This window comes from Coturnix japonica, chromosome 10 (genome assembly GCF_054131305.1).
Source record: "Coturnix japonica strain WE chromosome 10, WE-NBRP24, whole genome shotgun sequence".
Lineage (NCBI taxonomy): Eukaryota > Metazoa > Chordata > Aves > Galliformes > Phasianidae > Coturnix > Coturnix japonica.
Window position 1 is genome coordinate 1637745 of NC_140672.1, and position 25289 is coordinate 1663033.

Sequence of the window (25289 nt, forward strand, 5' to 3'; positions counted from 1 at the left end):
GCTTAGCCACAGTGGAAAAGAAGGGTTTGGAAAAATCAGCAGATCAGTTTAGATTTGCTCTTTGGATAAAGCTTTTAGTGTTTGCAAAGGGGAACACTCCAACAACTAAATCAGGAATTACTACAAGTTCTTACCTGCTGAGTATATAAGATATGAAAGGAAGAGAAGATTTGCTTTACTCTTTCTGTTTTGAAGCATTTGTATGGCACACAGCACTGAGCACAAGCACTCAACCCGTGCTAATGTTCAGATCACACTAAAGGAACTGTTCCTTGCCCTTGGTGCAAAATGCATAGATTCCAGTAGAGGCTATATAGAATTTACGTTTCCTCTGTATCTGCATGGATGGGATTGTTCACACACGCTGAAGGAGGCAGAAAGAAAGAGCAGTTCCTCTCCAAGGAGAAACTTGTCCTATCTTCTTGTGTCCTAGCGCAGAATGTTTACAAAAAGCTCATTAAGGGAAAGGGGATTGCAAGATAGCAACAAATCTGGTGAACAGCTTACACTACAAGAGATAAGAGAGGCAAGGCGACCATAGAAGAGAGCAAGCCCTATCCAATTACTGAGACCTGGCTTTGGGGAGGGGGAAGGGAGAGCGAGAGGACGGATCACAAGTTTCAATCCAAACTTGTCATCTCTCTGTGACACAAGGGGATAAAACCGCCACTTAGCCCACACGAGAGCTAGAGCTTGTTGAGTGTGGTCAGAGGCCGGAGCAAAGCCATGGATTCCGTAGTCCTCCATCTGTGGGCTGGCCTCTGCCTCTTGGTTCACCTTGCCGCTTGCAGTCCCATCCTGAGCTTGGAGCACTCTTCCTTGGAGGAAGGCGAGCCTCTTTTTGATGAATTCCTGTCCGAACAGGATGGCGTTGATTTCAACACATTGCTTCAGAATATGAAGAACGAGTTCCTGAAGACGTTGAACCTCTCTGACATTCCTCTGCATGAATCGGCCAAAGTGGACCCGCCAGAGTACATGCTAGAGCTGTACAACAAGTTTGCCACTGACAGGACATCTATGCCATCTGCGAATATCATTAGGAGCTTCAAAAATGAAGGTAAGATACCTCTAAAAATGGTCACCCTTGTAGTCAATGTGAAGTGTATTTATATATAGTCAACCAAGCATTGAGCATACAATAGGGAGTAAAGGCCTTTCAGTGAGAGCACCATTAGCAACAGACAATATTGCTTGTACTTATGTCACTTGCTATGAGATGGATCCCTTGTCCTTTGCTTTTGAGACTGCAAGTTTTCAGGGGAATATGATATTCCTCTAGAGTATTAAGAGTATAATTCGAGCACATTGTTTTTGTTGTCCCCAGAATGACACTTGTTTGTTATTAACCACCTGATTTTCAAATGGAAATTCTTAGCATTATTTGAATATAAGGCAATAATTCATTTTATATATTGTTCAAGCTGCATTATTGTCTGATTGTGAGCATAACAAAATGTGGATTTCTGCTAACAGCCTCTCACTTTTGATGTTCTTCCTTTGACATTTGAGCACAGCACAGCCAGTATGCAGAATTTTGTATCACACAACTTTTTTTCTTTGAGAAATAGGATATTTCATATTAAAAATTATTAAAATAAAACCTTACATGGTTCCCTATGTTTCTGCTTCAACATTTCCTCCTCATTTCAGCAAAGAAAAGATAAATTTTGGTGATAACATCCAATTAGTCACTTGCGCTAATGTGGGATTTATGTTAAAAATGTTTTTCAACCAATCGTTTTCGAATACCAGTCATTCCACTTGGCAAGTACAAGTGCCTCCATGCTTTTTAGCTCTTTAGAGATAAGTGAAACTATTCAAATTGCTGCAAGACTTCTCCACACTACCCTGATTAACGTAGAATGGCCATTATTGCATTTTTATCACTCTGCTCAGTCCTGCCAGGCCTGGACTTATTGGCAACGTGTTTCTGCTTTGTAGAGGCACTGCTTTGTGGTTTAAATCTATCCTTTCCTCCAGAGTGGGAGAATTTATTGTACGGTTGATAGAAAACCAGTTAGACTCATGGGTGAACCATTACTCATCTCAATACAAATGAAGACACATGCAGGAATGCCTGTTGTTCTTTTCTCATTGTGCACTATGAAGGAGAAATGAACACGATGAAATCTGTTGGGTACACCATGCCAACCAATAAAATACACTGTGGTTCAGTGACATAAATCTGGAATCATTCCACTGGCAAAATGAGCTAAAATGGAACACACTCAGCTTTTTGCTAAGAGCAGGGTTCACTGCTCTGTGCCCTTCTGTGTGATGTTCCATCTCTTCTTCATCACTGTAAAACTTCTGTACTGGGATAAAGGAAATTTGGTGTAATATTCTGTCAATTTAGTTTTTCTCTCACATCTGCTCTCCCAAGCAGCAAGATGCTAAATGGGACTATTGATGTTAACACAGCTTCACAAGCGCGTGATTATACAATTGTTTTTTGGGTTTTTATATGCCTTTCCAATCCATGAAATGAAATATCATCCATTTCATGCCAAAATCACTCTTTTTAATATAGAAATTTAATATAGAAATTGAGGTAGTAGAAACAGACTTCTTTAGCTCACCTGAAAACTGGTGGTAAAGGTAGTTTCATTGCTGTTCATTAAGCCCTTTATTAAACTTGTAATTGATATAAAGATATTATAGAAAACAGCAGGCACAGCTCCGTGTAGGTCTGAGTATAATGCATCTATTGCAAACAAAACTGCAGTGTTCTGTCAGTGAAGGTCCTCATGGAAATTTCTATTTTCCTATGGATTTCAGATCACCCTTCCTGACCCTGCCAGGGATGTACTAGTAGCAATAAGGTATCTCAGCCTGTGGACTTTGTAGTTGAAGTGCAAAGTCACATCTTGACTTAGAAATGAATGTTTTTCTTGCCCTGCTACCCAGATTGTTATGTATCATATAGCCGTTGTGTAGTGAATTCCTTGTGCCTGTTTCCTAAATGGTCAGGTCATCACATCATTGTCATTATTACCAATGCCAGTGGATATTTCTCCATTCCATTGGCATCTGTAATGATAGCAGACTTGTAGAATCATAGAATCATTAAAGTTGGAGAAGACCACTCAGATCACTCAGATCATGGCTAAGCATCCCCATGCTTGAACAGCATTGTTTTTCACCACTCATGCTGGTGCTGTATGGAATATTATCAGTTCCCATCTTATCAACTAATGGGTAGGGAGATGCAAGCTTCTCATTTTTTTTATTTATGAACTGATGGAATTGCTAAAGCAGAAAAAAGAAATAGAAAAAAAAAAAAAAGAAGGCAGGTGCTTCAAAACCTACTTCATGTCAGTAGGAAAATTCATGCTTGCTTGCTTAAGTGCATTGATGGAGTTTGGCCAATGCTTGCAGTTTAATCAGTGTCCCTTTTCTACAAAGATATCAAAATTGGAGGAGTCAGAGATGAAGACAACAACAGCTCCCAAGCAGAAAGTTTACATGTAGTCTCCATGTCTAAATCTGCCTTCTAAGTTATAAGTAGACAGCATGGTAATTCAGCAACAAATATACAACAATTAGCTAAGATTCCTACATTGAACAAGGAAATGCATATTGCTACGTATAAACAAGCAACACAGATAGGACAGAAAGCATGAATGACAAGCAGATACTGTGTGCTTCTTGTATGTTTTATGAACCAAAGCTGCCAAAAGTGCCTGAGTACAGCTGACCGCTCGCTTGAAACTCCCTGAGTCTGTGGCAATGTTCCTATTGAATGATGGCTCACAATGGATGTTCACTGCCTGCTCTTCCTAACCTGGAGCCTTTACAGCTTCCCAGGCAACTTTTCCTCCTGTCATGCTTAGTCCTCTTCACTGCTGAGTATGTTTCAGCAGGAGGAAATACTCTCTAGCATGAAAACACACAACAGACTCAGATAGAGACTGTTATTCTTGTATATGCAGCCTATGTGTTATCTATCTTATGTTCACTCCGGTGCCATATCTTTCTGCCCTTCCTTTGCTACACTAACTGTTTTTGTCTCATTTTTAAAACAATTACTGAGAAGCTATTTCATTTTGGTATTAGACCACACATTTTAAACAGGTAGTCCTTCCAGATGACTAGGAAGCCCTTGAAGCCATGAAAACAGTAAGAAAAACAGATTTACAGTCTTTATTTTATGTGGGATCTAACTGTCCTTAGATATCTATAATAAAGTTCTGGGTTGTTTTTTTTTCCCAAGGACAACTGAGAAAACACTCTCCTGAAACTGCTGGACTGAAATCATGCAATGCAAAACATGTCAGATGAACTTCAGTGTATGTGTTACTGGATATATTGACCTTTCTAAAATATCTCATCTTTGTTATTTCCAGACCTTGCTTCCCACCCTGTTGGTGTCATAGGAGTTCGGAAATACCCCCTTCTGTTCAATGTCTCCATCCCTCACCATGAAGAAATCACCATGGCGGAGCTGAGACTCTACACCTTGGTGGAGAGGGACCAAATGCTTTATGATGGGCTCGACCGAAAGGTCACTATTTTTGAAGTGCTGGAAAGTGACAATATGGGGGTAGGAGAAGAAAGAAAGATTGTGGCACTGGCATCCAGACAGATCTATGGCACAAGCAGTGAGTGGGAGAGCTTCGAGGTGACTGAAGCCATCAGGCGTTGGAGAAGGGCAGGGCTGACCACGCATCGTCTGGAGGTTCATATTGAGAGCAGAGAAGGGGAGGAGCAGAATGGAGAAGGGAAACTTGATATCGACATCAACTCTGAGGCTAAGCATGTGCCCCTGTTGATTGTGTTCTCTGATGACCAAAGCAATGATAAGAAAGAGGAGAAGCAAGAGCTGAATGAAATGATAGACCATGAGCAGCTTGTGGACTTGGAGAACCTGGAAGTTGGCAATTTCCATGGACACCCTGGTGAGGAGGCTCTGCTCCAGATGCGTTCCAACATCATTTATGACTCTACTGCTCGAATCCGAAGGAACGCAAAAGGCAACTACTGCAAAAAGACTCCACTCTACATAGATTTCAAGGAGATTGGCTGGGATTCCTGGATCATCGCTCCAGCAGGATATGAAGCTTATGAGTGCCATGGAGTATGCGCCTACCCCTTAACAGAGCACGTCACCCCAACAAAACATGCCATTGTCCAGACTTTGGTTCACTTGAAGAATCCCCAGAAAGCCTCCAAGGCCTGCTGCGTGCCCACCAAACTCGATCCTATCTCAATTCTCTACATGGATGCAGGGGTGGTCACTTACAAGTTCAAATACGAAGGCATGGTGGTATCAGAGTGTGGCTGCAGATAGTAGCAGGGAACACATGCACAGGGGAGTGAACAAGGGAAGTATTTAATGATTCAGTCTGTAAATTTGTACATTTCGGATTTCCTATTTAATAAGGTTATTTAATGAGGCATGTACAGATAATTGTATGTTTCCTGTCATGGGGAATGGGCAAGTCATATGACCGTAGGGAATGTATATTTTGTTCCATTGCTTGCTTCTTGCTATTCTGTTCAAATTATGACTCTCTCTCTTCATACCTGAGCATAGAGCAGATCACTGGATTGTTTGGGTGAGCTCTTCATGCCAGAAGGGGCACATTCAAATTCACCGTAATAAAAGGCATCTTTCTGTGCTTTGTAAATGGTGATTGGCACCTGTATGGATTTCCAGAGCAACTAAAGCTACGGGCAATACACACCTAGATTGCTTAGTTGTGTGTAAAATCTTTATAAACATCTTTACATGCTCAGATTCCTGACAAACTTTGGGCTCCTATGTCATTAAGTTAAAAGATTTAGAATGGTACCAGTTTATACCAGCTCAGAAATTGGTCCCCCCCCAACCAGTCCAGTAAACTACGTCCCATACATGCATGTAACCTGAATAGTATTGCATTTAGTCTGCATAGAAATAGACAGAAAAGGAAACCCCATTGTGCCAGCTAGATAGAGAGGATCTTTCCTTTATGTATGTGCTGAAGTTGTCAATTCATAAAGGTACTGCCCCCCCCTAAACAATATATGATGGAGTCACATGCCATGTTTCCGCCACTCTTCTGCAACAAATCGCAGTGATAAGAAGGTGTCGGAGCTGAGAAACAATAGACCCGTCACTTTATTTATACTAAGCTGCAAATTTGTCAGATTCTTGGGAAAGTGTAAGTGACGCCGACTCTTTTAGCCTGTACCAGAGCCTACTGTACTGTCCCTGCATCTGTTTTACACTTTTAAGGGAAAGTTATCTTCACTGGAAGCGATAAGGGCCTTTGAAAGAATCACTCTAACACTTCATGGGAATGAACACAAAAGACTTTATCACGCACCAACTAAAACCAGTCTCACCTATTTTCACACATACTCTTCTGTGCTTCCCATAATTTATTGATCTATTTATTGACTGCCTGCCTTTGTAATATAATGTAGAATACAGAATGTTTTATTTTTGTGCTTGTATGTAACCCCACTTGGATAAAACCTTGTACCGACCCTACTGGATGTGGACTCTCTCTGTTGAGTTGTGCTGTGTGGAGATTGGGATTGACAATGTTTTTCTGCCATAGACTCTAGTAAATACTGTCCCCCATGGCTATCTCCATTGCTTGCAGAACTGTTCACCCCAGTGATTTATTTAAACAGCATTCTGGAGAGCGTATGGTGTTGCCCACTCTATGATCACTGCGTGGCTCCCAGTAGCAAGTTGGGCCATGGGTCTGTATTGCTTCACTCCTCCCGATGTAACTGGCACTGCTCACAGGCCTTTCCCTACAGCCACACTGCAATCTCAGCCTGTCCTTAGCGGCATGCTGCAGGAATTCACGGGAGGTGTGATATCTCCCTCTGCTGACATGAACTGCCGTGGCCAACGGTTGAAGTGTCACCATGCAAATCCTTTCTGAACCATCCACAATTCTTCTGAAGCCATTTGCCATGACAAACCATTCACCTTGTTAGGAGCGATAATCCAGCATTAGGGAGATAATCCGACATTTGCTTTTATCAGCTCTTTTCTGCAACTGTTCCCGTGGCGGTGATCTACCCAACATGCTTCTGCACTGCTGTCCTTTATTGAATAGCACTAACACTTCTGCTCCCCAGTTAAGAGGATCTATGCCTTAGAAAAAATATATGACCCAATAGAGCCACCCACTGCCATTATACATTTCCAAGTGACCTCACAGCATATCAGAGTGGCTGCTTTCGCACTCTCTTATTGTTCTAATAGAGGAGATGAGATACAAGAGTACTGCAGTGCTAGTGTGGGTAACCATGTAGTTCTAACAGTAATTAAACCTGCACATATGGATATTCACAAGTGGAAATCAGCAGATATATCTACAGTACCTCCATTCCTGCTTTGTTAGCAAAACTTCACCTTGACTTTACCCTTGAAAATAAACAGGCAAAGACATTTGCTGGAGTTAGACAGCAGAGATCAAGCGAAATAGCACAGAAAAATTGGAAGAGCTGTTTTGTGAAGTGTTTTCCTTAAGTAGTAAATTAAGGCTGCAAAGTCAGAAGTGCTCAGCTTTCAACACACCTGTCCATATAGATATGACACTCATAAATAACATGGTGAGAGCATGACAAGAGCCAGTGCTATCAAGCTGTACGTGCTGGGGAAGTCAGTGACAAGTCCCTGAAAGGGAATTCTAGTGCATGCTTTCTTTTTCTTTGTTTCTTTACTCTTTTCTTCCTCCTCCTCTTATTCATCCACATTAGCACCATGACTTCTATTTCTAAGAGTTTATTCTTCACATTAAGTAGTAATGTGATTTTCCTTTCATTTATGATCTGTAAAATATTGATGCCATCCCCATCTTAAGCTCTCCGCATGTGAACCCAGACTTCTTCAACATTTTCATGGCCATTCTAAACTTACAACTCTTCCCAACACCTATTGACCTTTGGAACAACTTTGGAGCCAAAGCCATGAGGTTAAGTCTCCCCAAAACTAAGGTCACGTAGGAAAAAACATCTCCCAAAGCAAGCAAAAGCTGTAGCCAAAGCCTACTCCCATCTTCTTCTCCCTACCTCCATGTACTTCACTGTCCATCGTACTTCCATTGGCATTATGGTGCCTGGATTACCTACCACCGCAATGGAAGGGACTCAGTGAAGTATTTTTCTGACCTCAGCACCAAGTCAAACCCCAGGAAAATCCATCACTTATTTAAAAACAAAACAGAGCAAAACAATATTAAAAAAAAAAAAGGAAAAAAAGGATTTCCTGGCACTTGAACATCTGCTTCAAGAATTTGAAAAACTACAGCCCAGGGTTAATTTAAACTTCCTTATAACCCAGTTCAACATTTGGAGTGCAAACACTGTTAATAGGATGGGAACTGGGGTGGTAGTGAGTTGCTTACTATGCTGGGAAACAAAGCCAGAACGAAACTAGTTTGAGATAGAGGTTTTGTTTATATTGCTGACCCATCTGTCTTCATTAATGCACTATTTACAGGAAAAGTTACAAAATTAGCTTCTGCTCCTTCTTCAATTACAACAGCAACAAATAAAGGCAGAATGGCTCGTTTGCCCTCGACTAAAAATGGAAATTCTTATCAACACCCCTTGGAAGAAGAAGTTTATCATATGGAGCATATTATTGTTGAATATTAGGGTTAGGCTCAGGCATTTTGGATGGAGATGTGTGTTTCTGGCACAGGCAATATCAGGAGTGAAGAGTGGTCAAGGAAGTGGTATTGCTGAGGAAAGTCTCAAATACTGACCTATGCTTTGCCCTAAGCATCTGAGACCTAGGTAGAAATAATGTGATTTTTCTCTCATTTCTAGAGTGCAGATGTCTAAATGCAGACAGATGAAAGCCCATATGAGCACACCCTGAACCTCCTTCAGCCAAAATGAAGCCAGTTTGTGGCCACAAGTTAGCAAGCTGCCATGCAAAGCACTCGTGGCATTGGTACAGCCGTAACCCAATGAAGATTTGAGTTTGTGGCCTAACATCCCTGGGCATTTCCTAATGAAAACAGACTATCAAACCTACTGCTGTGTTGAGCTTTCTTAAAATCATCTCAGTGAAAAGAAAAAGCCACAGGGGTTGGCAGTCAATGATCTTTAAGGTCCCTTCCAACCTAAGCCATTCTGCGATGGGTTGACAGTTGAACTTGATGATCTTAGCGGTACTTTCCAACCTTAATGATTCCATGATTCAAGTTTTTCACTCCAAGCCCAATGAAATAGGCACATGCATGAAAACAAAAACAAACCAAAGAAAGCAGAGATCCTCCCTTTCTGTAAAGCCTTAAGACAGTAATTTCCAGTGGGCAGGCAGGTTTGTCAGGGTTACATCTCACTTGTACTTCCCTATAGAAGGAGAAGCTTCCAAATGGCCTCAAGACCTTGGGAACAAATCCAGCTGTTGAGTGCCCTGCCCCACTTTCCTTCATCCACCAACTGCCTTGCTGACCCCCAACACTGCCCACCCACTTTAGCTCAGACCAGACACGTGTTTCCTAAGGCTGCACTGCTGCAAGCTGTTCCCTGGGGAGTAGGACGTGAGGCACGTGGTGTGTCTGCTGTGCGTGCACAGGAGCATCTTGCTAGGGAAACATAACCAAAAGTGGTTGAGGGAGCAGCTGTTAGAGTTGCTGCTGCTTTTCCTGGATGGAAATAGAGGAAAAAGTCCACCTTTTGATACCCTTGTCAAGAAGATAAACAGTGAACAGCGACACATGCTGAGATTTTCCTAAGAGCTCCTGCAGCAACAAAGCACGTTTGCTTTCAGGTGCATGCAAGGTTCATGCCAACTGACTCTACTGCCTCACTTTGGGCATCAGTAAAAGCAGAATTTCAGCCAGTACAATCTGTGAAATTTTCTGCATCCAGCCCCATCCATTGTGCAGACTGCAAACAAAACCCTTCAGGCTCCTTACTCCTACAAATGGAGCTACTTTTTGGAAAGAACAAAGTCAGAAAATACAGAATAGACTTGTTATTGTATGCATTGTAATAATCTATCACCACCGGGTGATAAATCACATCCAACTAAATGAGCTTACGTTGGGAATAGGAAACCAGCATGTTTGTTTAGCACTTCTGGATATGTGCCCACCATGATTCTGTGTGCAAGGCAAATTGATCAGCCCCACGCTCAGCACTGCAAGGGTTTTGCGGGACCTTTGATTGCATTTTTTAAGTAAACAAAGGAAATATGGGGGATAAAGGCAATCAACATGGTTGCAATAAAGGAAATGATATGAGAGGAATGGATTTCCGTGACACGGAGCAATGCTTCTGGAAAAGAAGTGCATTTTTTTTTTCTCCCTAGCTCCAAACACAACAAATTTTCAATGAAAACAATATGCAGTGTTTTATTTTAAAGGAGCAGATGAATACCATGAATCCAACAGCAGCACAACCACATTTTGCAGGAGCTGCTGCTTGCAATGAGTTTGGGCCAAGGGATGCTCAACGCAATGCGGAGCTCCCCAACGTCCTTCAGCTCCGTGTGGCTGATGCTGTCCAGGATGGTGCTGAAAAGATACGTGTGAAGTGAGAAGGTTTAAACACAGGGTGGTCCCTGGAATCAAGCACGGCTTGCTAACTAGCAACAGAGGCTAAACAATAACCCAACCTTCCATCGCACACAGGTTTATGTTGGCTTTGCTATAGCAACTCCTTATCACCCCAGAGATTAGAGCATTTCAGATCAGTTGCTGTGAGATTTGGTGGAATCCATTTCCTGAGCTGTCACCACTGGGTTAATCAGGCAGAGTTGAAATGCAAAGGTGGGAAAACAAAACTAATTGTCGTGCAATACTGGATACGCTTTTGCTATTGCCAGAATTTAGATGTTTGGCTTTGGATGCATAGTGCCCTATGGCCTGAACTGTAACCCATCTGAGCTGTAAGCTGAGCAGACTGAACATTTCAGACTTGTTCATGCTGGATAGGAACAAGGCAGTGATAGGTATGGATTCTCCCACTCCACCTCTGTGTGTGGAAGCACCACAGTTTCCATGGACAATTGACTTTTGCTCACAGGTATTGCTTGAAACTGTTGTGTTGGGAACAGCTCTAGGGATGTGGATACCCATCCTTGGAGGTGCTCAAGGCTGGGCTGATTGGGGCAACCTAATTAGGTGCCAGATTCAGTGGTTGGCAACCCAGCCCATGGCAGTGGGGTTGGAACTGGAGGATCTTTGGGGTCCCTTCCAAACCAAGTCATTCTGTGATTCTGTTTTTCCTGTGATTCTAACTGTCCTTGGGGTGCTTGGTCCTTGTCACGGAGCTGAGGAAGGAAACAAGGCAACAGTACTGTGGAAAGCAAAAAAATGTGACCTCTCACATGCTTTGGAAGCAGATGCCAAACCAATCGCTGCTTCTTTAACACGAGGTCAAAGCCCGTCCCCACCTCTCTGGCTGCTTCCAAAATGCTCTCATTTGGAAATATCTCCCTGGACGTGGCAAACAGCATCACGGACAGCTGACGACGTTAAAGGAACGTCCCTCTGTTCCCAGTTCCTGTTATCAGTGCGTGGTGTGAAGAGGTCTGAAATCTCACATTGTGTTTTTACATGCGATAAAACAGATTTTCAGAAGGTGTTGATGGCACCTAGGCACCCTTTTGGGCAGGGCTATGCATGAAAAATGGCTTTTTTGGAAGCCTCCTCACACAGTGGGCTTAAGGGTAAATAAGCTGCCTCCTTTACTGAGCCCGCTGCATATTGGGGTTTTCATTGGGGTTTGCACTGTGCTGAAGGCTGAACCTAGCACTTAGGAAAACTGCACCAAATTCAGGTCACTCAAGCTGTGTATTTGGCTGATATTAAGAGATGGCTTCTCAAAATCAGCTTGCTTTGGGGGTATCTTGTACGTGCAGGAAGGATGCACATTGCTTTCTCATTCCTGGGGAGAACAACATGTTCTCTCTGCTTTCCTTCCCTTTGCACAAGCCATCCTAAAGAATGGGGGGACACATTTCCCTCCCACTGCAACTTGCTATTTTCTGCAGTAGCCAGGCTAAAAAAGGAAAGTTACTATCATGCTAAAAAAAGCTAAAGAAAGAAAAATCCCACGGCTGTTTTGTAGGTTATCTTACAAGCTCTCCCATCACTTTGTAGGGGATGCTCTTACACCCTGTGGCTGTGCAATGTGATGACTTAAAGGGGTGAAACAACCTTTTGGTGATGCATCTTTCTAACTCTATGATGCCCAAGACAAGATTGATCTGTGTGCAGGGATTATTATTTATTCTCCTGTCAATAATGTATTTTGATGTGACAGTAGCAGCTCTGAATTATCATGCATCAGTCAGTTTTTGGAGACCTTCATGTCCTGGTGTCTACAGGAGAAGATCTGGAAGTGCATTACATCCAGAGCAGGACTTGGGCATGGCCAACGTTCAGGCTTTGAGTGGAGGAATGTACCCACAGGGCTGCATAGCTTCTATATGTCAGTCATGGGCAGATCAAACCTTCTCTAAACCCACTGCTATCTTTCTCACTAATAAAAACCCACCAACAAGCCAAAATACTTCTTTTTTCTTAAAAAGGAAAACCCTCTTTATCCCACAGAACCCAGGAGCACCATCAGCTCACATGATGCCCATTCTGCTCCCAGAAGCTGCTTGTTCCCCCCACACACTTGGGAATTTCCAGACCACCTGACCTCCATTGGAAAGTCTATCTTTTAAATATGACCACTATAAACACTCCGCATTTTAATGGGCAGAATATCTTCAAAGAGGTTACTCTGCTCCTCAGAAACAGCTGTGGTTTGATAGAGGTTATTTTGCCTATCTGCAGCGGAAATGGAGGAATGCGCAGTTTATACTAAATTAAAGTGCACTTGTCCTAATCGCAGCCTTCTGAGCTGCAGCCAAGCCTTCCCACGTCATCACACTCTGCTGTGGGCCATGGAGGAATTATTTGCCTCTTCACACTTTTGATCTGCACGGAAAAGAGCGTGTGGCATTTCCAGCCCAGATGCTCACAGTGTCTCTCCTGGACCTTATGGAGAAACATCTCCTGTCTGGAGCTGAACTTTCACTTCAAGTCCTCAGTAACAGCAATCCATTTGCTTTAATTCCATCATGCTTGGCACAGAAGAGTGCATTTAGCCCTACAGGTCTTTGTTGAAAACTCCTGCTGACCCCCTTTCTGTACCCACAGAGTCTGGGCTGCAGCTGTGTGTTGTGCGTCACCCTTCTGAACTTCAATGAGTGAAAGGTTTCAGGGTCTTGTTCTATTTTTCCTACACCAAAAGCTTCAGCAGCATCTTGGTGACTCACTGGCCAAAAAAAAAAGCAAGCGGCCAAAGCAACATGTTTACAATTAGCCATGTTGATTAGTCCTTGTGCCAATGGCAGCAAGTGATGGGCAGAGACCCAGCATCATCATTGGGTTGCAAACCCAGGTTTCCACCAAGAGAATCCTGATGAAATAATGAAAGATAGAAAGCTCCATGTATGGGTGAGTGAAGCTCCAAAGCCTCAACAGTAACCATGCTGGGTTTATATACACGTGGCTGTAAGGATCAGTGAGTTAAAATAACTGAAGTGCAATTTAACTGGAGAAGTTGTTGTGATTTCACAGCTGGAGCCTCGATGTCAATGAGCCTTGCACAGCACAACAAGGGATGGGGCACGAGGTTTCTTGATGGACCCAACATACTGTCTGGGCTTCTCTTGCTCTATAAGAGCAATAACCAAGTGCATGTGTTGATGCAAATGTCTTGGTTGTGTTGCTGACATCATTTCCATCCCGGCATCCAGGCATGCTGTGAGACGGGCTGTGCCATCCAACACCCTGGAGGTTTTCTGTCTCCCCAGCTCCAGGATTCAGGGATGCTCTGTTCCACTCAGAAGCACTGCTGGTGTCTCCAATACAGAGCCAGCTGGCTGGCAGGAAGGACTCTTGTTGCTTCAGGGTTTTGTGCAAGATATTCTGATTGAGCAGCAAGAGGTATTGGCCTGTTCTACAGGTAACTTGAGCAGCTACAAGAGGACTTGAAAGAACACACAAGAAAAAGCTAAACAGTATATTGGAAACTTCCTGTTTCAGAGCATCAACCAGCCTCTAAATTCCAGGCTCCTTCCTCCACACAAGCCCACAGCCGGTCGCAGGGCATTGGACAACACAAGTCCCAGACTCTGGTCCTGCTTGGCAATTCCTTTGGATTTGTGCAGCTGCATTTTATGTTTGTGCACAGCTGGATGTCTTCTCCTAGTTGGTTTTGGCATTGCTTTTGCTCCTGGATTTAGCAATGGTTTTTATCTCCTCCTCGAGCATCTTGTTTTTCTTCTCCAAGTCTTCCTGCAAGAGCTCCATGTTCTTCAGCTTCAGCTCCAGCTCCTCAGACTTCTTCTTCTCCCTCTCAATGTCCTGGTTCAGCCTCACCACTTTGGCCCAAACGTCGTAGTTTTCCTTCTCAAGGCTGCAGAGAGAAACAGAAAACAAAAGGTTTGGAGTAGAAGAGATCTGAGAAGTGAGAGTTTGACTCTCCAGGACTCTGACCTCCATGTTGTTAAGTAGTAAATCAAGCTGGATGTGCTGTCCTGATCCCCTGATCATCACCAGGTGCATCACAGTGCAATAAATCAACATTACAGTACATAATGATATGATAACAGTATGTGAAGTATTGGATGCAGTAATAATACTGCTAATGAATTCTGGATAGTGCATTAAGGCTGGTAAGGCACTAACACAGGTTGTCCAGAGATGTGATAGATGCCCATCCATGGAGACACCCAAAGTCAGGCTGGACATGGCACTGAGCATCTGATCAAGCTGTGGGTGTCCCTGTTCATTGCAGAGGAGTTGGAGTAGATGCCCTTTTCAGTTTCCTTCCAACTCAAACACTCCTATGGTTCTATGATAGTATAATTATGATATAATAAGAACTAGAGAGAGTTAACAATGCAGTAACACACTACTAAGTCAAGAGCACAGCACACAAGAGCTGAATTTGAGGTAAAGTGTTATAATGCTGTATTTTATCATTAGTCATTACTATTTCATCCTGTAGAGTATTACTGGTAAATAACCCTATGCAGTTCTGCTGCTGCCTTAAAGATGCCACCAACCCTCGGAGCAGAGCACAGCAGCACGTTACCTTTTGATTTGCTCCTCGTAGGTCTCTTTTTGCACATCCATTTCTCTCTGCAGCTTCAGGACCATGCTTTGCAGGGACTCTTTGCTCTCTGGAGCAGGCTGGAACACCTCGGAGGGGCTGCTGGCAGGGCTGAATGGCTCCTGGGGTTGATGGCAGGGGCTGGGGCAGGGCTGGAATTCCTTATCAGAGCAGCTGCTGGCAGGACTGGGGCTGGAGCTGCTGCTTTCCACATGGGAGGTGGGCAGGTTGTCATGAGTTGAAGCCCGGTGAAGGTCGAGCAGCTTGAATAGATCATGAGATAATGTTCTCTTATGTCCTTCAGTGAGCACTGAACGTGGGTTGCTCTGCGTGGAGCCTTTCCAAAAGTCATTGTTAAATAAGTCGTTCCTGTCATTGCTGCCTTTCTCCCCTGGTGATGCAGCAGTCAGGAAGGATTTTCTGTTAGGTAAAGTCTGAGTCCTTTTCCTTGCTTGCATTTTCCACGTTCCCAGTGTATCTTTGGGTGGCTGCACGCCAGTATCTTCGCTGGATGCACGTGAGCTCACAGCCAGCCCAGGAGCACGGCTGACACTCAGGTTGTCTTTCTGCAAAACAAAGTGGTAGCATTAGGACTGTCTCATTTTGCTCATATGGCTTGCTCACAAACCCTCATATGGCTTGCTGACCCATTTGATCCCATAATCATTAACCAGTCATCTATTGGACTCCTGTTTTATTCCCCAAAGATCCACCCTTACCATTTGCCTTTGGGTTGAGCTCTCTGCCCTGTCCTCTGCAGAGTCCCAGCCCACAGAGCTGCGCAGGATGGGGGTTTTCTTGTCATTCTGTTGGGTCACTGGGGAGGGCAGCACATCCTTGGATGGGGGAAAGAGGTCTGCGTGGTCACTGATCATCACAGTCATCACTTTCTGGATTGGCAGCGTGCCTGGAAGAAATCAGAGACAGAGTTTGACTTGTTTTTTCTAAGTATTTCACACCTATCTACCCTAAGCAAGAGAAAAGTGACTCCACCAAATCCACCAGGGCAATACCTTAGGTTAAAAAAGTATTAATTTTAGGTTTTTAATTTGCAAGTTTGTGGATGCGAATTTGTACTTCGGTTTATCAAATAGGCATCAATAAACCCAGGAGTCCCTTTTACCTCTCATAATAGTCGCAGGATCCTCTATCTTGGGTCTGATGAGGTTCACTCCGATCACTGTTGCCAGGTTATCCACACTCATCTTGTTGACGCCAGAGTTCAGCTGTACTTCATATAGAAACCTATCAGGATCCAAGGGCAAGCATTTCTAGTCACAGATGGAAGACTGTGCAAAAGCCTTAGATACCTTAGATATCCAATACTCCGTTCTTGTCCTCTAATTCCCAAGGATAGAAGAATATAAGCGCCTTATAAATGTATGATGGAGCTGGGTCTCATAGGTGGCAGTAAGAAAACTGCCATGTGATGACCAACATACCCCCAAAAAACATCAAAAAAGGGGAAAAATCCATCCAATATTTAATAACCAGAGAAAAATCACACATCACTCAGGGTGAAAGCTGGCTGCTTCACTGTGCACTTGGCGTGTTTACCCCAATGGTGGAAACTCTCCCTTCAAAATCAGGATCTAGTGACTCAGAAAGAGTCAACCTCAGTCTTTAGGGTGATAATCCTCCTCACCACCATCTAATTGGAGCTGTTTGTACCTGATGCATAGGACTGACCTGCAGATGTAGCTGAGGAGGTTGTAGTTGTCTCGGGGAAGAAGGGACAGCTGCTTCAGAAGGTCCTGATGACCCTAAATGCAAGTTAAGGAACAGCTCTATGAAGATGCACAGATGTACATGGGTTGAAGAGAGGCTCTGTGTTGCCCCAGCCATCCCTATGAGGTGTCACCCCCTGGCATTTACTTGCAACTGTGGCAGTGTCACTTCTTAGTGAGAGCCAGCATAGGCTGGGGATGCTCTCTCTCATTTTCATGTGCATAGGAGCAGTGTCCATGGGTATCTCCTTGCTTTTCCACCTAAACACAGTATTAGGACAGGGCAGTTCCCATTGCATCTCACTCACCCAACTCTCACCCACACCCTTGCTCCCATCATTGCTGCCACCTGGAGCAGCTGCAGGAGATGCTGTCACACTCTTAGATCTGCCCTGGAAACCTTAAGCTTTCATTTTAAGTCCAGAAGGAGAGAAACAAATACACCTCTGTACCTTTTTCTGGTCCACATCCAGAGTTTGGCCACAGAGAAGGAAATCTTCATATTGTATCCATGGCACAACTGGCTCAGGCAGCTCCCGTAGGTACAGCTTGAGCAGGGAGGCCACAGTGTGCACATCTGTGTCCCTGCAAAGCAATAGGTGAGACCCAAACCCAGCCGGTGAGCAACCCCTGCCCTGTTCTATGCTCTGTGAATAGATGCACGAGGTGCAGAACTATAAACATGGAGCAAAAACAAGCCAGGAGTAGCTCACAGGGCACCCCAAGTCAGGGAATGACTCCAGTTGGCAAAATAATCTGCTTGGTGAAGATATTTCCTGCTGCATGTCCCCAGCCTGCTTTGGATTTTGCATGCAAACCCAATCTGCAGGCATCCATGTGTTTGGCAGGAGCTCCCCACTCTGCATTGCCTGGGGTTTGGAAGATGAACAGCAATTACTGGAGATGTTCAGCCAGGCCAGATGTTTGCAGCTTTGCATACCATGTAGTTTACATTATGTCAAAAGGACACTGTCAAGACAGTAAGCCTCTCATTTGACCTACCTTGAAGTTGCTTAAACTCTTATAAACTTGTAGCAAAAACCCCTCAGGTCATTTATTTTTAGGGTTGGTTGGGGGTTTTTTAAACGAACCCAAAGAATCACAGAGGAATTTATTCAGAGCTTTGTTTTTGTAGGGCCTATCAATACATATCCTGGATGCCTGGGCTGCACCAGCAGTTTTCTAAGTCTCCCCACCCAGTCGTGCTGTGCTTTGTGTGTGCCAGAGCAAACCCAAACTGGCTGCAAACCCAGCACCTTGTACTGTTCACCTTGCTGGAAACCCCTTTGCTGGCCTTGCTGAAGATGTATATTATGTGAAGCACACAGAAGGTGCTGCAGTGATGCTCATCTGATCCCTGTAGGGTTAATGTGGCAGGGTGTGAGGAGCAGCACCAGCTTCCCTTGCTGCAAAACACCATTATGCAAAGAAATAAAAGCTTCACCTTCTTATGACCCCCATTATAGGTTGTAACAGGACTTGGGGACACAGAAGGCAAGAAATACTCAGCTGCAAAATAAAGGGCTGGGATTGTTAGGCTTCAGAAGCAGCAAAGACCCCTCACCAGAGCCTCCCTGGGGGACACAGGCAGCACCAGGAGGCTCTCTTGGCTTTAGGTGATCTGCTGTTTCAACACTTGGCTTTAGAGGATTTGCTTTCCCCTCTCAGCCCAGCAGAGGGAGAGATTTGGGAGGAGGCAGCTTTTGAGCAGCCAAAATCTCTTATTTCTCTGCGGGAAAAGCAACGGGAGGAAGATTCCAAGCCAATGGGCTGGCAGGGAAAGAAATTACTTCTGTGAGGTTTAGGGTATTCTCTCAACATATTTGGACTCCTCTTGCTCCTCATTGTGTGGCTCCCAGGTGTCCCTAAACTCCTCCCACAGATCTTCATCCATCTCTCATCATAATCCTCTTTGGGGGTTTCTGTTGGGCCCCTCTCTGTGTGCTGAGCCCTTCCGATGGCCCCAGGTCTCCATCAACACACTGCTGAGTGTCTTCAGGGGGGGTCAGGCTGCTTTTTGGGGTGCAAGCTGAGTAGGAAATAGGGAATCCAACATTACCTGTCAAACGATGGCCTTTCCCCAGCATCAAAGGCATCCCTGAGCTGCTTCACAAGGTTGTCCTGGCCGGGAAGGCGGAAGATTCCTTCCTCATTAACCCCATGCTCCCTGATGAACTCAGCACATTTCTGCACCAGGATGGGCACCTGGTGCTGCCCAAACTTCTGCTCGTAAGCCATGGTCTCTGCCAAGCGTTGGCCAAACACCGCTAGGGAGAAGACATTGGGGTTAGAGGAGCCCGATAGCTCTGCTTGAGGTTCTTAGCTCTGTGTGCAAAGGGGACAGCAGCATTTCTTCCTAAGAGCGAGAGCTTGCAACGCCTGTTACCTCCTGAGGTTGAACCCAGCACCCGTCGGATGGATTTAACCCATTCCTCCATATCGGACTGGGAGTTGGCCATGAGCACACAGGTATCCTGCCCAGCTCGGTTCTGGTCTCCAGAGACCCCTGCAAAAAGCATTTATAGACCATGTATAGTGAAGGTTGGGATAGGAATGGCAAATTCTTGTTGTCTTTGCTGAAGGGCAGGCATGAATGATGTGCCCAAATGATTCGGGGCTACCAGTCCATCCCAACAAGCATGCAATGAAACAGCAGGAAACGTTCTCACCTGGGATAATTTCAAAGATAAATTTTCCTCCTTCCTCTGGGTTGCCAGCCACCTCCTTAATGGTGCTTCCCTGGAGAGACAGGCAGCCCTAGGACCAAGCAGAGCAGGAGCTGCCAATCCCCATGTCCCACCTCTGAGAGGTGACACGAGGTAGTGTCAACCCTGGGCATCAGAGTCCTTGTATATTGACTTGTCCTTGTATTGATTATATATATATATATAATCAATAAGGTTAGAAAAAAACACAAGATCATCCAGTCCAACCCCAACACATCCCACCATACCCACTAAACCACGTCTACTCTATTCCTAAACACCTACTGGGATATCAACTCCCTTATATATACATACATCCTCAAAAATAACCCAATAAAGGATGCACATATATATATATATAAATACATACATGTGCATATCTCCTAAAATTCACTTCAAGCAATAAGAAACACTTCTTAAATGCCAGTTTTTCTGATGAAGATATTCTCAGAATGAGAACGCTGCTTAGTTTCCTCTTTCCTTTTGTCCTCCCTTCTCATGTTTTCCTCTTTTCTCGTGCTTTTTAACCCCTGTTGGGGGGAAGGGAAAGAAAGTGCAAAGGAGAAGGGATGTGACAGTGCATAGAGAGCCTCTTTTTGCTGCACTGGAACAGGAAATTTCTTCATTTAACACAATGCCACTTAAAAACAAAACAGAAAATGTTTGCAGTAGCGGAGCAGAGAGAATAAAGAAGAAAACTGAGCAAAAGAAAGGGGGGAGAATAGAAAAGAAAAGCAGAAAACCGCTGTTTCCTTTGGGTCTTCCTTTCACAAATGGATGGTCACTGTGGGAGGGGGTGGGTGGGGAGCAGACAAGACACGTGGGATGGTGTGGGTGTATGAGTCAGCGTTGGCAGCCTCCAGAGGCAGAAATAGCAATGTTTCTCCCTAATTTTAGGCTTTCTGAAAGCTGCTGGGTTCCTATGGGCATTGAGGACTCAACCATCAGCTCTCCATGAGCCCCAAATGTGGTGGTATTGAGTTGAATGTTGGTGGGAGCAGCTTGGTGTTCTGATGGGGAGGGCTGCCAAAAGCACTATCAGCAGCAATCAGCTTCTATACAGCACTTTCAGTTTCTACATCTCTATTTAGAGCTGGGGAAACAGCTCCTCCCAAACACCTCTGAAGGGAGAAAAAGCCATAAACAGGGCGTGCATCCCATCACCTCTGCCCCTTGTTTCACCCCCAGGGTCTGCTGATCACTTTCCCCTTTGGAATTATGTTAGCTTGGGATGATTTTTGCTATGGCCCCAATCTGCACAGTGGGAATAAGGGAGGACCTTTCACCCCAGAACAAGCAAAAGATGGTGGTGAAAACTCTCACAGCGTGGAAAATGGGGTTGAAATTATCCATATGCATTGGGAAAACAAGCTTATTTCCTCCCAGCAATTGTACTCCAACACATCCCCTGAGCAGCAGTTTGAGTGAGTGGCACAGAGGGTTCATTGCAGCCCCAAATGAGACCCAGACACCGGTATGGCTGGCAGGTCTGCAGACATTGGGTGCAGAGACCTAAATCATGCCCCAGTGGGGATTGCAGGCATTGTGCACAGGGTTATGTGCATGCTGAGATCACTCTTGGAGATCCAAAACCCATCCAAACACAGCAGCTTTCAAGCCCTGAGAGGAGCAGGCAGTGGACAGGTTTCCTGCAGCTGTGCGGGGTGGAAGAAGGCCAAGGAACAAACCCCATCCACGTGGTCCAGCATCCTGCCAGGATGGGATGCGAGCTGAAAGGCTGGAGAAAGATTTCCTTTCCTTATCTCTCTCCTCAGAGGGGCCCCTCACTCCATCTCCTATCCCTGCCATGAGGATGTCTCAAGACCGAAAGATTGCCTGCTTTCTCCGACAAGCACCCCATGAGATGGGTCCGATCTTAAGTGCCTACGTGCCCATCCCAAACACAGTGCTGCCATGTCTCCCTGCCCTATGCCTGCTGTCCTGAAGGACAGGCAATGCCTGTGGGCACCATACTGATTTCAACACATGAATGAAGGTCCTCGTGAGGACATCCCACTATTGCTACCACCCCAAGGCAACAAACCCTCTTTAAAACCCATCTCCAACCCCATCCCTGAAGAGCAAAGCTTGTCCCCATCCTACCTGCGGCTTGGTGTCATCCTCATCCTTGTAATAGTAGAGCTGTTGGCCCCGCAGCACAAAATACCTCTGCTGCCAGTTCTTGACGATGGAGCGCTGCTTCTTCAGCCAACCCAACTTCAGTGGCCGCTCCATGGAGCTGGGGGAGCTGGGCCGGGTGGTCAGAGCCTCACCACTCATCACACTCTTAGAGCGAGCTGTGGGGACAGGGAAGGATGGGATGGAGGGGATGGAGGGGATGAAGGGGATGGAGGGGATGGAGGGGATGGAGGGGATGGAGGGGACCAGCCACCAGCCCGATTCAAGCAGTGAGAGCTCTCAGCCCCTCTGCTTGCACCCAGCAAACTGGCTAGCTAGTTGTAAAGGAAGTGGCTGCAGTATCTATCAGCCCGTGCTTCCTTTTTCCTGCGTGGGAGTCATTGTCTTGCAAGCATGAAGAAAATCATAAGCTTTTTCTTTTTTTTAACCTTTCTTTTTTTCTTTCTCCCTAATGGGAATGTGTGTTTTCTTTATCCCCACCCCAAACAGGCTGCAGCTGCGAGATCGGACTGATCCAACCTAGCCTAAAAAAATACAAAGCAGCAACAAAAAGGCCTGGAAAATGAAGTTTTGCCTTTTGGCTGGTGTTGCTGAAGGGGATGATGGTTGAAAAGAACCACAGTGATCAGTGAGTTTCAACCCCCCTGCTGTGTGCAGGGTCACCTACCAGCAGACCAGGCTGCCCAGAGCCACATCCAGCCTGGCCTTGAATGCCTGCAGGGATGGGGCATCCACAAGGGAAGAAGTGGGGAGGTTGCTGGTGTCCCATCTCCTATTGCAGTGTCCCCAACTCCTACTACATGGATGTTTCCCATTGGTGCCACCATCTTGCTCCACGGCCTCTCTAAAAAAGCTTTTGCATAGCAAATGCCTCGGGAAGAATCATTTCTGGAAGGGATACTTTGTGTTTTACTCTGCACTGTAGGACCCCAGTGCCCACCCAGCCATGCAAAGGGACTATTTAGGGGATAACTATTTAGGGTATATGCGTGACTATAGGGGAATTCAATGACTCTGCTCTTCACATGGTGACTTCTGACATCTCCCCTGCTAAAGCTAATGGTGACGATGATAAGGGGAAGCTGTGGCTGACCCAGTGCTCTGAACCCAAGTGTCTGCTTTTCCCCTTGAGTTGAACAGCAGAGCTGCAAAAGCTGCAAGTGTTGGGGTATTCCAAATATCCGCCTCCAGTGCCTGGTGAAGGTGCTGCTCATATCTCATCGTGTGCTGATGTGGGACGTTGTGAGCAGGAGCCTTGGAAAGGGATTTGCCACCCCCTCCTGGGCAATGAATTTTTGGGTCCATGCTCCCAGCTGAGCTGATGGGAATTTGGGATGCAGTGGTGTCCAGGGTGATGCTGTTATCTGCCAGTTCTGTATTCATCTCCCCCAGCTCAGGTAGTGCACTGACATGTAGCTTGCAAGGAAAAGAATCATCTTTTTTATGAAGAAGGGAACTTTTGATTACCTTTATGTGGTGATTTCAATCTCTCTCTCAGCCCATCAGCACAGCATCAGTGCTCTGCTCTGCATCAAGGCAGCGACCTCACTGCTGCTGCTGCTTCACTGGCTTAAACTGCTGAGCTAAAACTGCCCAGACCTTGCTTGAAATATGATTTGTTCCTATTTTCGTCCTTCTTCCCTGATGCAGACAGAACAGTGCAGTACATCGTGTTCCCTTCGCTTTCTCATCAGCTCATCCTAAACACCAGACCCAACATGCAACCATATGATACCCAGCCATGATCATTCACATACACGTGCACGACACATGCAGGTGTATTTTCCCTCTCCCTGTGCTCTAGGCTGACTTAAGACCAAAAGAGAGCTTTGCAGGCTTGTTTGTACCCACTGCATGAGCAGTCATTGGCCGCAGGGTTCACACAGTGGTGTGCAATGGGAGCTGATGCGGGGAGCTTGGCTTTGCAAGCAGCATTGCTATTTTTTGCCTAGTAGAAAGTCCTCTGTTTAAACAAAACCAGAACTACGAAAGCTGTGGGTCCCTCCCTGACAACTTTTCCATGTTTCTACCTCCTGTGGTCAGTGCTGAAGATCTCATGTGGGATTGGGGTGAAGTTATTCCCAAGTGCTTGCAGCCTCTCCTGCATGCAGCCCTTCATCCCTGGTAGGAAGGAATTGCTGACAGCAAAAGCATTTCCTGCAGTAACTGCCTGTGAAGTTGAATGTTTCCTCCTTAACAGCCCTGGGCATTGCAGAGAGGAGGAGCTTTGCCAAAGTGCCATTTGCAGGAGGCATTGCACCATTCACCACCGCTCCCTGCTCCAACATTGGAGGGGATGTTGGGGATGTGTGATAAAACCCAAGAAAAGCAAACTTTCTCTAATAAGTTTTGCAATGAGAATTGAAGACAAAGCTTTCTCTTCCATGGGAATAAATGGTGTGTGTTCAGCTCAGCATGGGGAAGCACACAGCACTCAGCACAACATCCCAAGGCTCTCAAAGCTGTGGTCACCACTGGGGACATGCAGAGGGAAGTTTACAGAGCCAGGAGGATCCAGCAAAGGCGATGGTGACTCATTTGAGATGCTTTTCCACCCGTGACTCACATCCCTGCAGACAGAGGACCAGGCACCCCAAAGTACAATGAGAGTCATATTGGCCGTGTTTTGGCACCATCAAGAACCTTTGCTTTGCTTCCTGCACACTCTTATGCACTCCTTCCTCACCCCTAAACTCCTCTCCTTGTCTGTTTGACCCAAACGCTGTGATATTTTGGCCTCAGAGCCCATCAGGGGACCCCTCACTGCTTCCTGAGTATATTTCAAAGTGGTTTTCACGCTGCAATGGATCCCACAGTGGATGGGGGCTGTGCAAAGCCTGGGCACAGTCAGGATGGCATGCAGCAAAGCCACACAGGGCTCTTCACTTCAGGTGAGAGGAAATTGGTGACGTCAGGGTGGGAGAAGGAACCTGAACAAGGGCAAGGATGCTTCCTCCACCTGCACCTGCAAGACTTGCCCAGCAAAACGAGCAAATGGGCTTTGAGCAACAAAGAGCAAATGGCTCAAAACCCAGATTTCGAGCGGGCAGCAGCTCTGTGCTGCCTGTATCCCTCTGTCCCCAACCCCACAGGGCCACCCCAGCTGCGTTCCCACTGCACAGCAGTGCAGCTTTGCAAAGCAAATTCTTGCAAAGCGTTTCTCACCACTCGTTTGCAAAACATCTGCTGCCTCCAACACAGCCACCAGAGCCACGTCCCCATGCGACACTCAGTGAGGGGTTTGGGTTTGGGCTGCAGCTGCAATGGCTGCAGGGCTTGGCTGCAAGCACCCCACAGACCCCAAAAAGGCTGAAGAAGGGCATAAAGAAGAACTCACGGTACCTATTTTGGCAGCATCCATTTTCAGGTTGAAATCCCAGTTCCGTGGCAGCTTGAGGGACATTGTGGGTCAGGAAGGGTTTGACGTTGGGTCTCCCGGGGGGGGCAGCTTTGGAGAAGAGCTGAGGTGGAGCTGGGATGGCCCCGTGGGTACCCTCAGCCTCTGGTCTGATCCCCCAATGCAGCGTAAAGGCCCGTTGATGGCTGGTTTGCCAACGTACTTCCTCCTCCCTCCTCTACGAGCAACCCCATAAAAGTCCTTTCCTGCCCCGCCAAGCTCTTGCTTTGCTTC

General features: G+C 45.6%; 2 protein-coding genes across 3 annotated transcripts; one reads left to right on the forward strand and one right to left on the reverse strand.

The window, feature by feature from the left end:
- The first annotated feature begins 556 nt into the window (after nt 1-556).
- Nucleotides 557-6481, forward strand: BMP10 (bone morphogenetic protein 10). The gene is made up of 2 exons (XM_015883030.3): nt 557-1060; nt 4350-6481. The coding sequence occupies exons 1-2, from the start codon at nt 727-729 to the stop codon at nt 5291-5293; spliced, it is 1278 nt and encodes a 425-aa protein (XP_015738516.1). The 5' UTR covers nt 557-726; the 3' UTR covers nt 5294-6481.
- A 3814-nt stretch (nt 6482-10295) lies between these two features.
- ARHGAP25 (Rho GTPase activating protein 25) lies at nt 10296-25267 on the reverse strand. Of its 2 annotated transcripts, none has more exons than XM_015883028.3 (11): nt 25001-25267; nt 21623-21816; nt 19484-19571; nt 19201-19320; nt 18874-19081; nt 17267-17399; nt 16777-16850; nt 16211-16332; nt 15807-15994; nt 15070-15653; nt 10296-14388 (listed from the first exon to the last, which is right to left on the reverse strand). In XM_015883028.3, exons 1-11 carry the CDS (start codon nt 25059-25061, stop codon nt 14178-14180), a joined length of 1983 nt encoding a protein of 660 aa, XP_015738514.1. In that variant the 5' UTR covers nt 25062-25267; the 3' UTR covers nt 10296-14177. The 2 variants fall into 2 exon arrangements, with proteins under 2 accessions (XP_015738514.1, XP_085366261.1); XM_085510135.1 differs by having other exon boundaries at nt 19484-19553; nt 25001-25192.
- Nucleotides 25268-25289: the final 22 nt, after the last annotated feature.

What these genes read in the sequence shown, in the direction of transcription:
- BMP10 (XM_015883030.3), top strand. Translation starts at nt 727, where the DNA reads ATGGATTCCGTAGTCCTCCATCTGTGGGCTGGCCTCTGCCTCTTGGTT. An exon ending in TAGGAGCTTCAAAAATGAAG is followed by an intron (nt 1,061 to 4,349) that starts GTAAGATACCTC and finishes TGTTATTTCCAG; the next exon opens with ACCTTGCTTCCCACCCTGTT.
- ARHGAP25 (XM_015883028.3), bottom strand. Translation starts at nt 25,061, where the DNA reads ATGTCCCTCAAGCTGCCACGGAACTGGGATTTCAACCTGAAAATGGAT. An exon ending in TGGATGTGGACCAGAAAAAG is followed by an intron (nt 16,851 to 17,266) that starts GTACAGAGGTGT and finishes ACTTGCATTTAG; the next exon opens with GGTCATCAGGACCTTCTGAA. An exon ending in CTCCTCAGCTACATCTGCAG is followed by an intron (nt 16,333 to 16,776) that starts GTCAGTCCTATG and finishes GGATCCTGATAG; the next exon opens with GTTTCTATATGAAGTACAGC.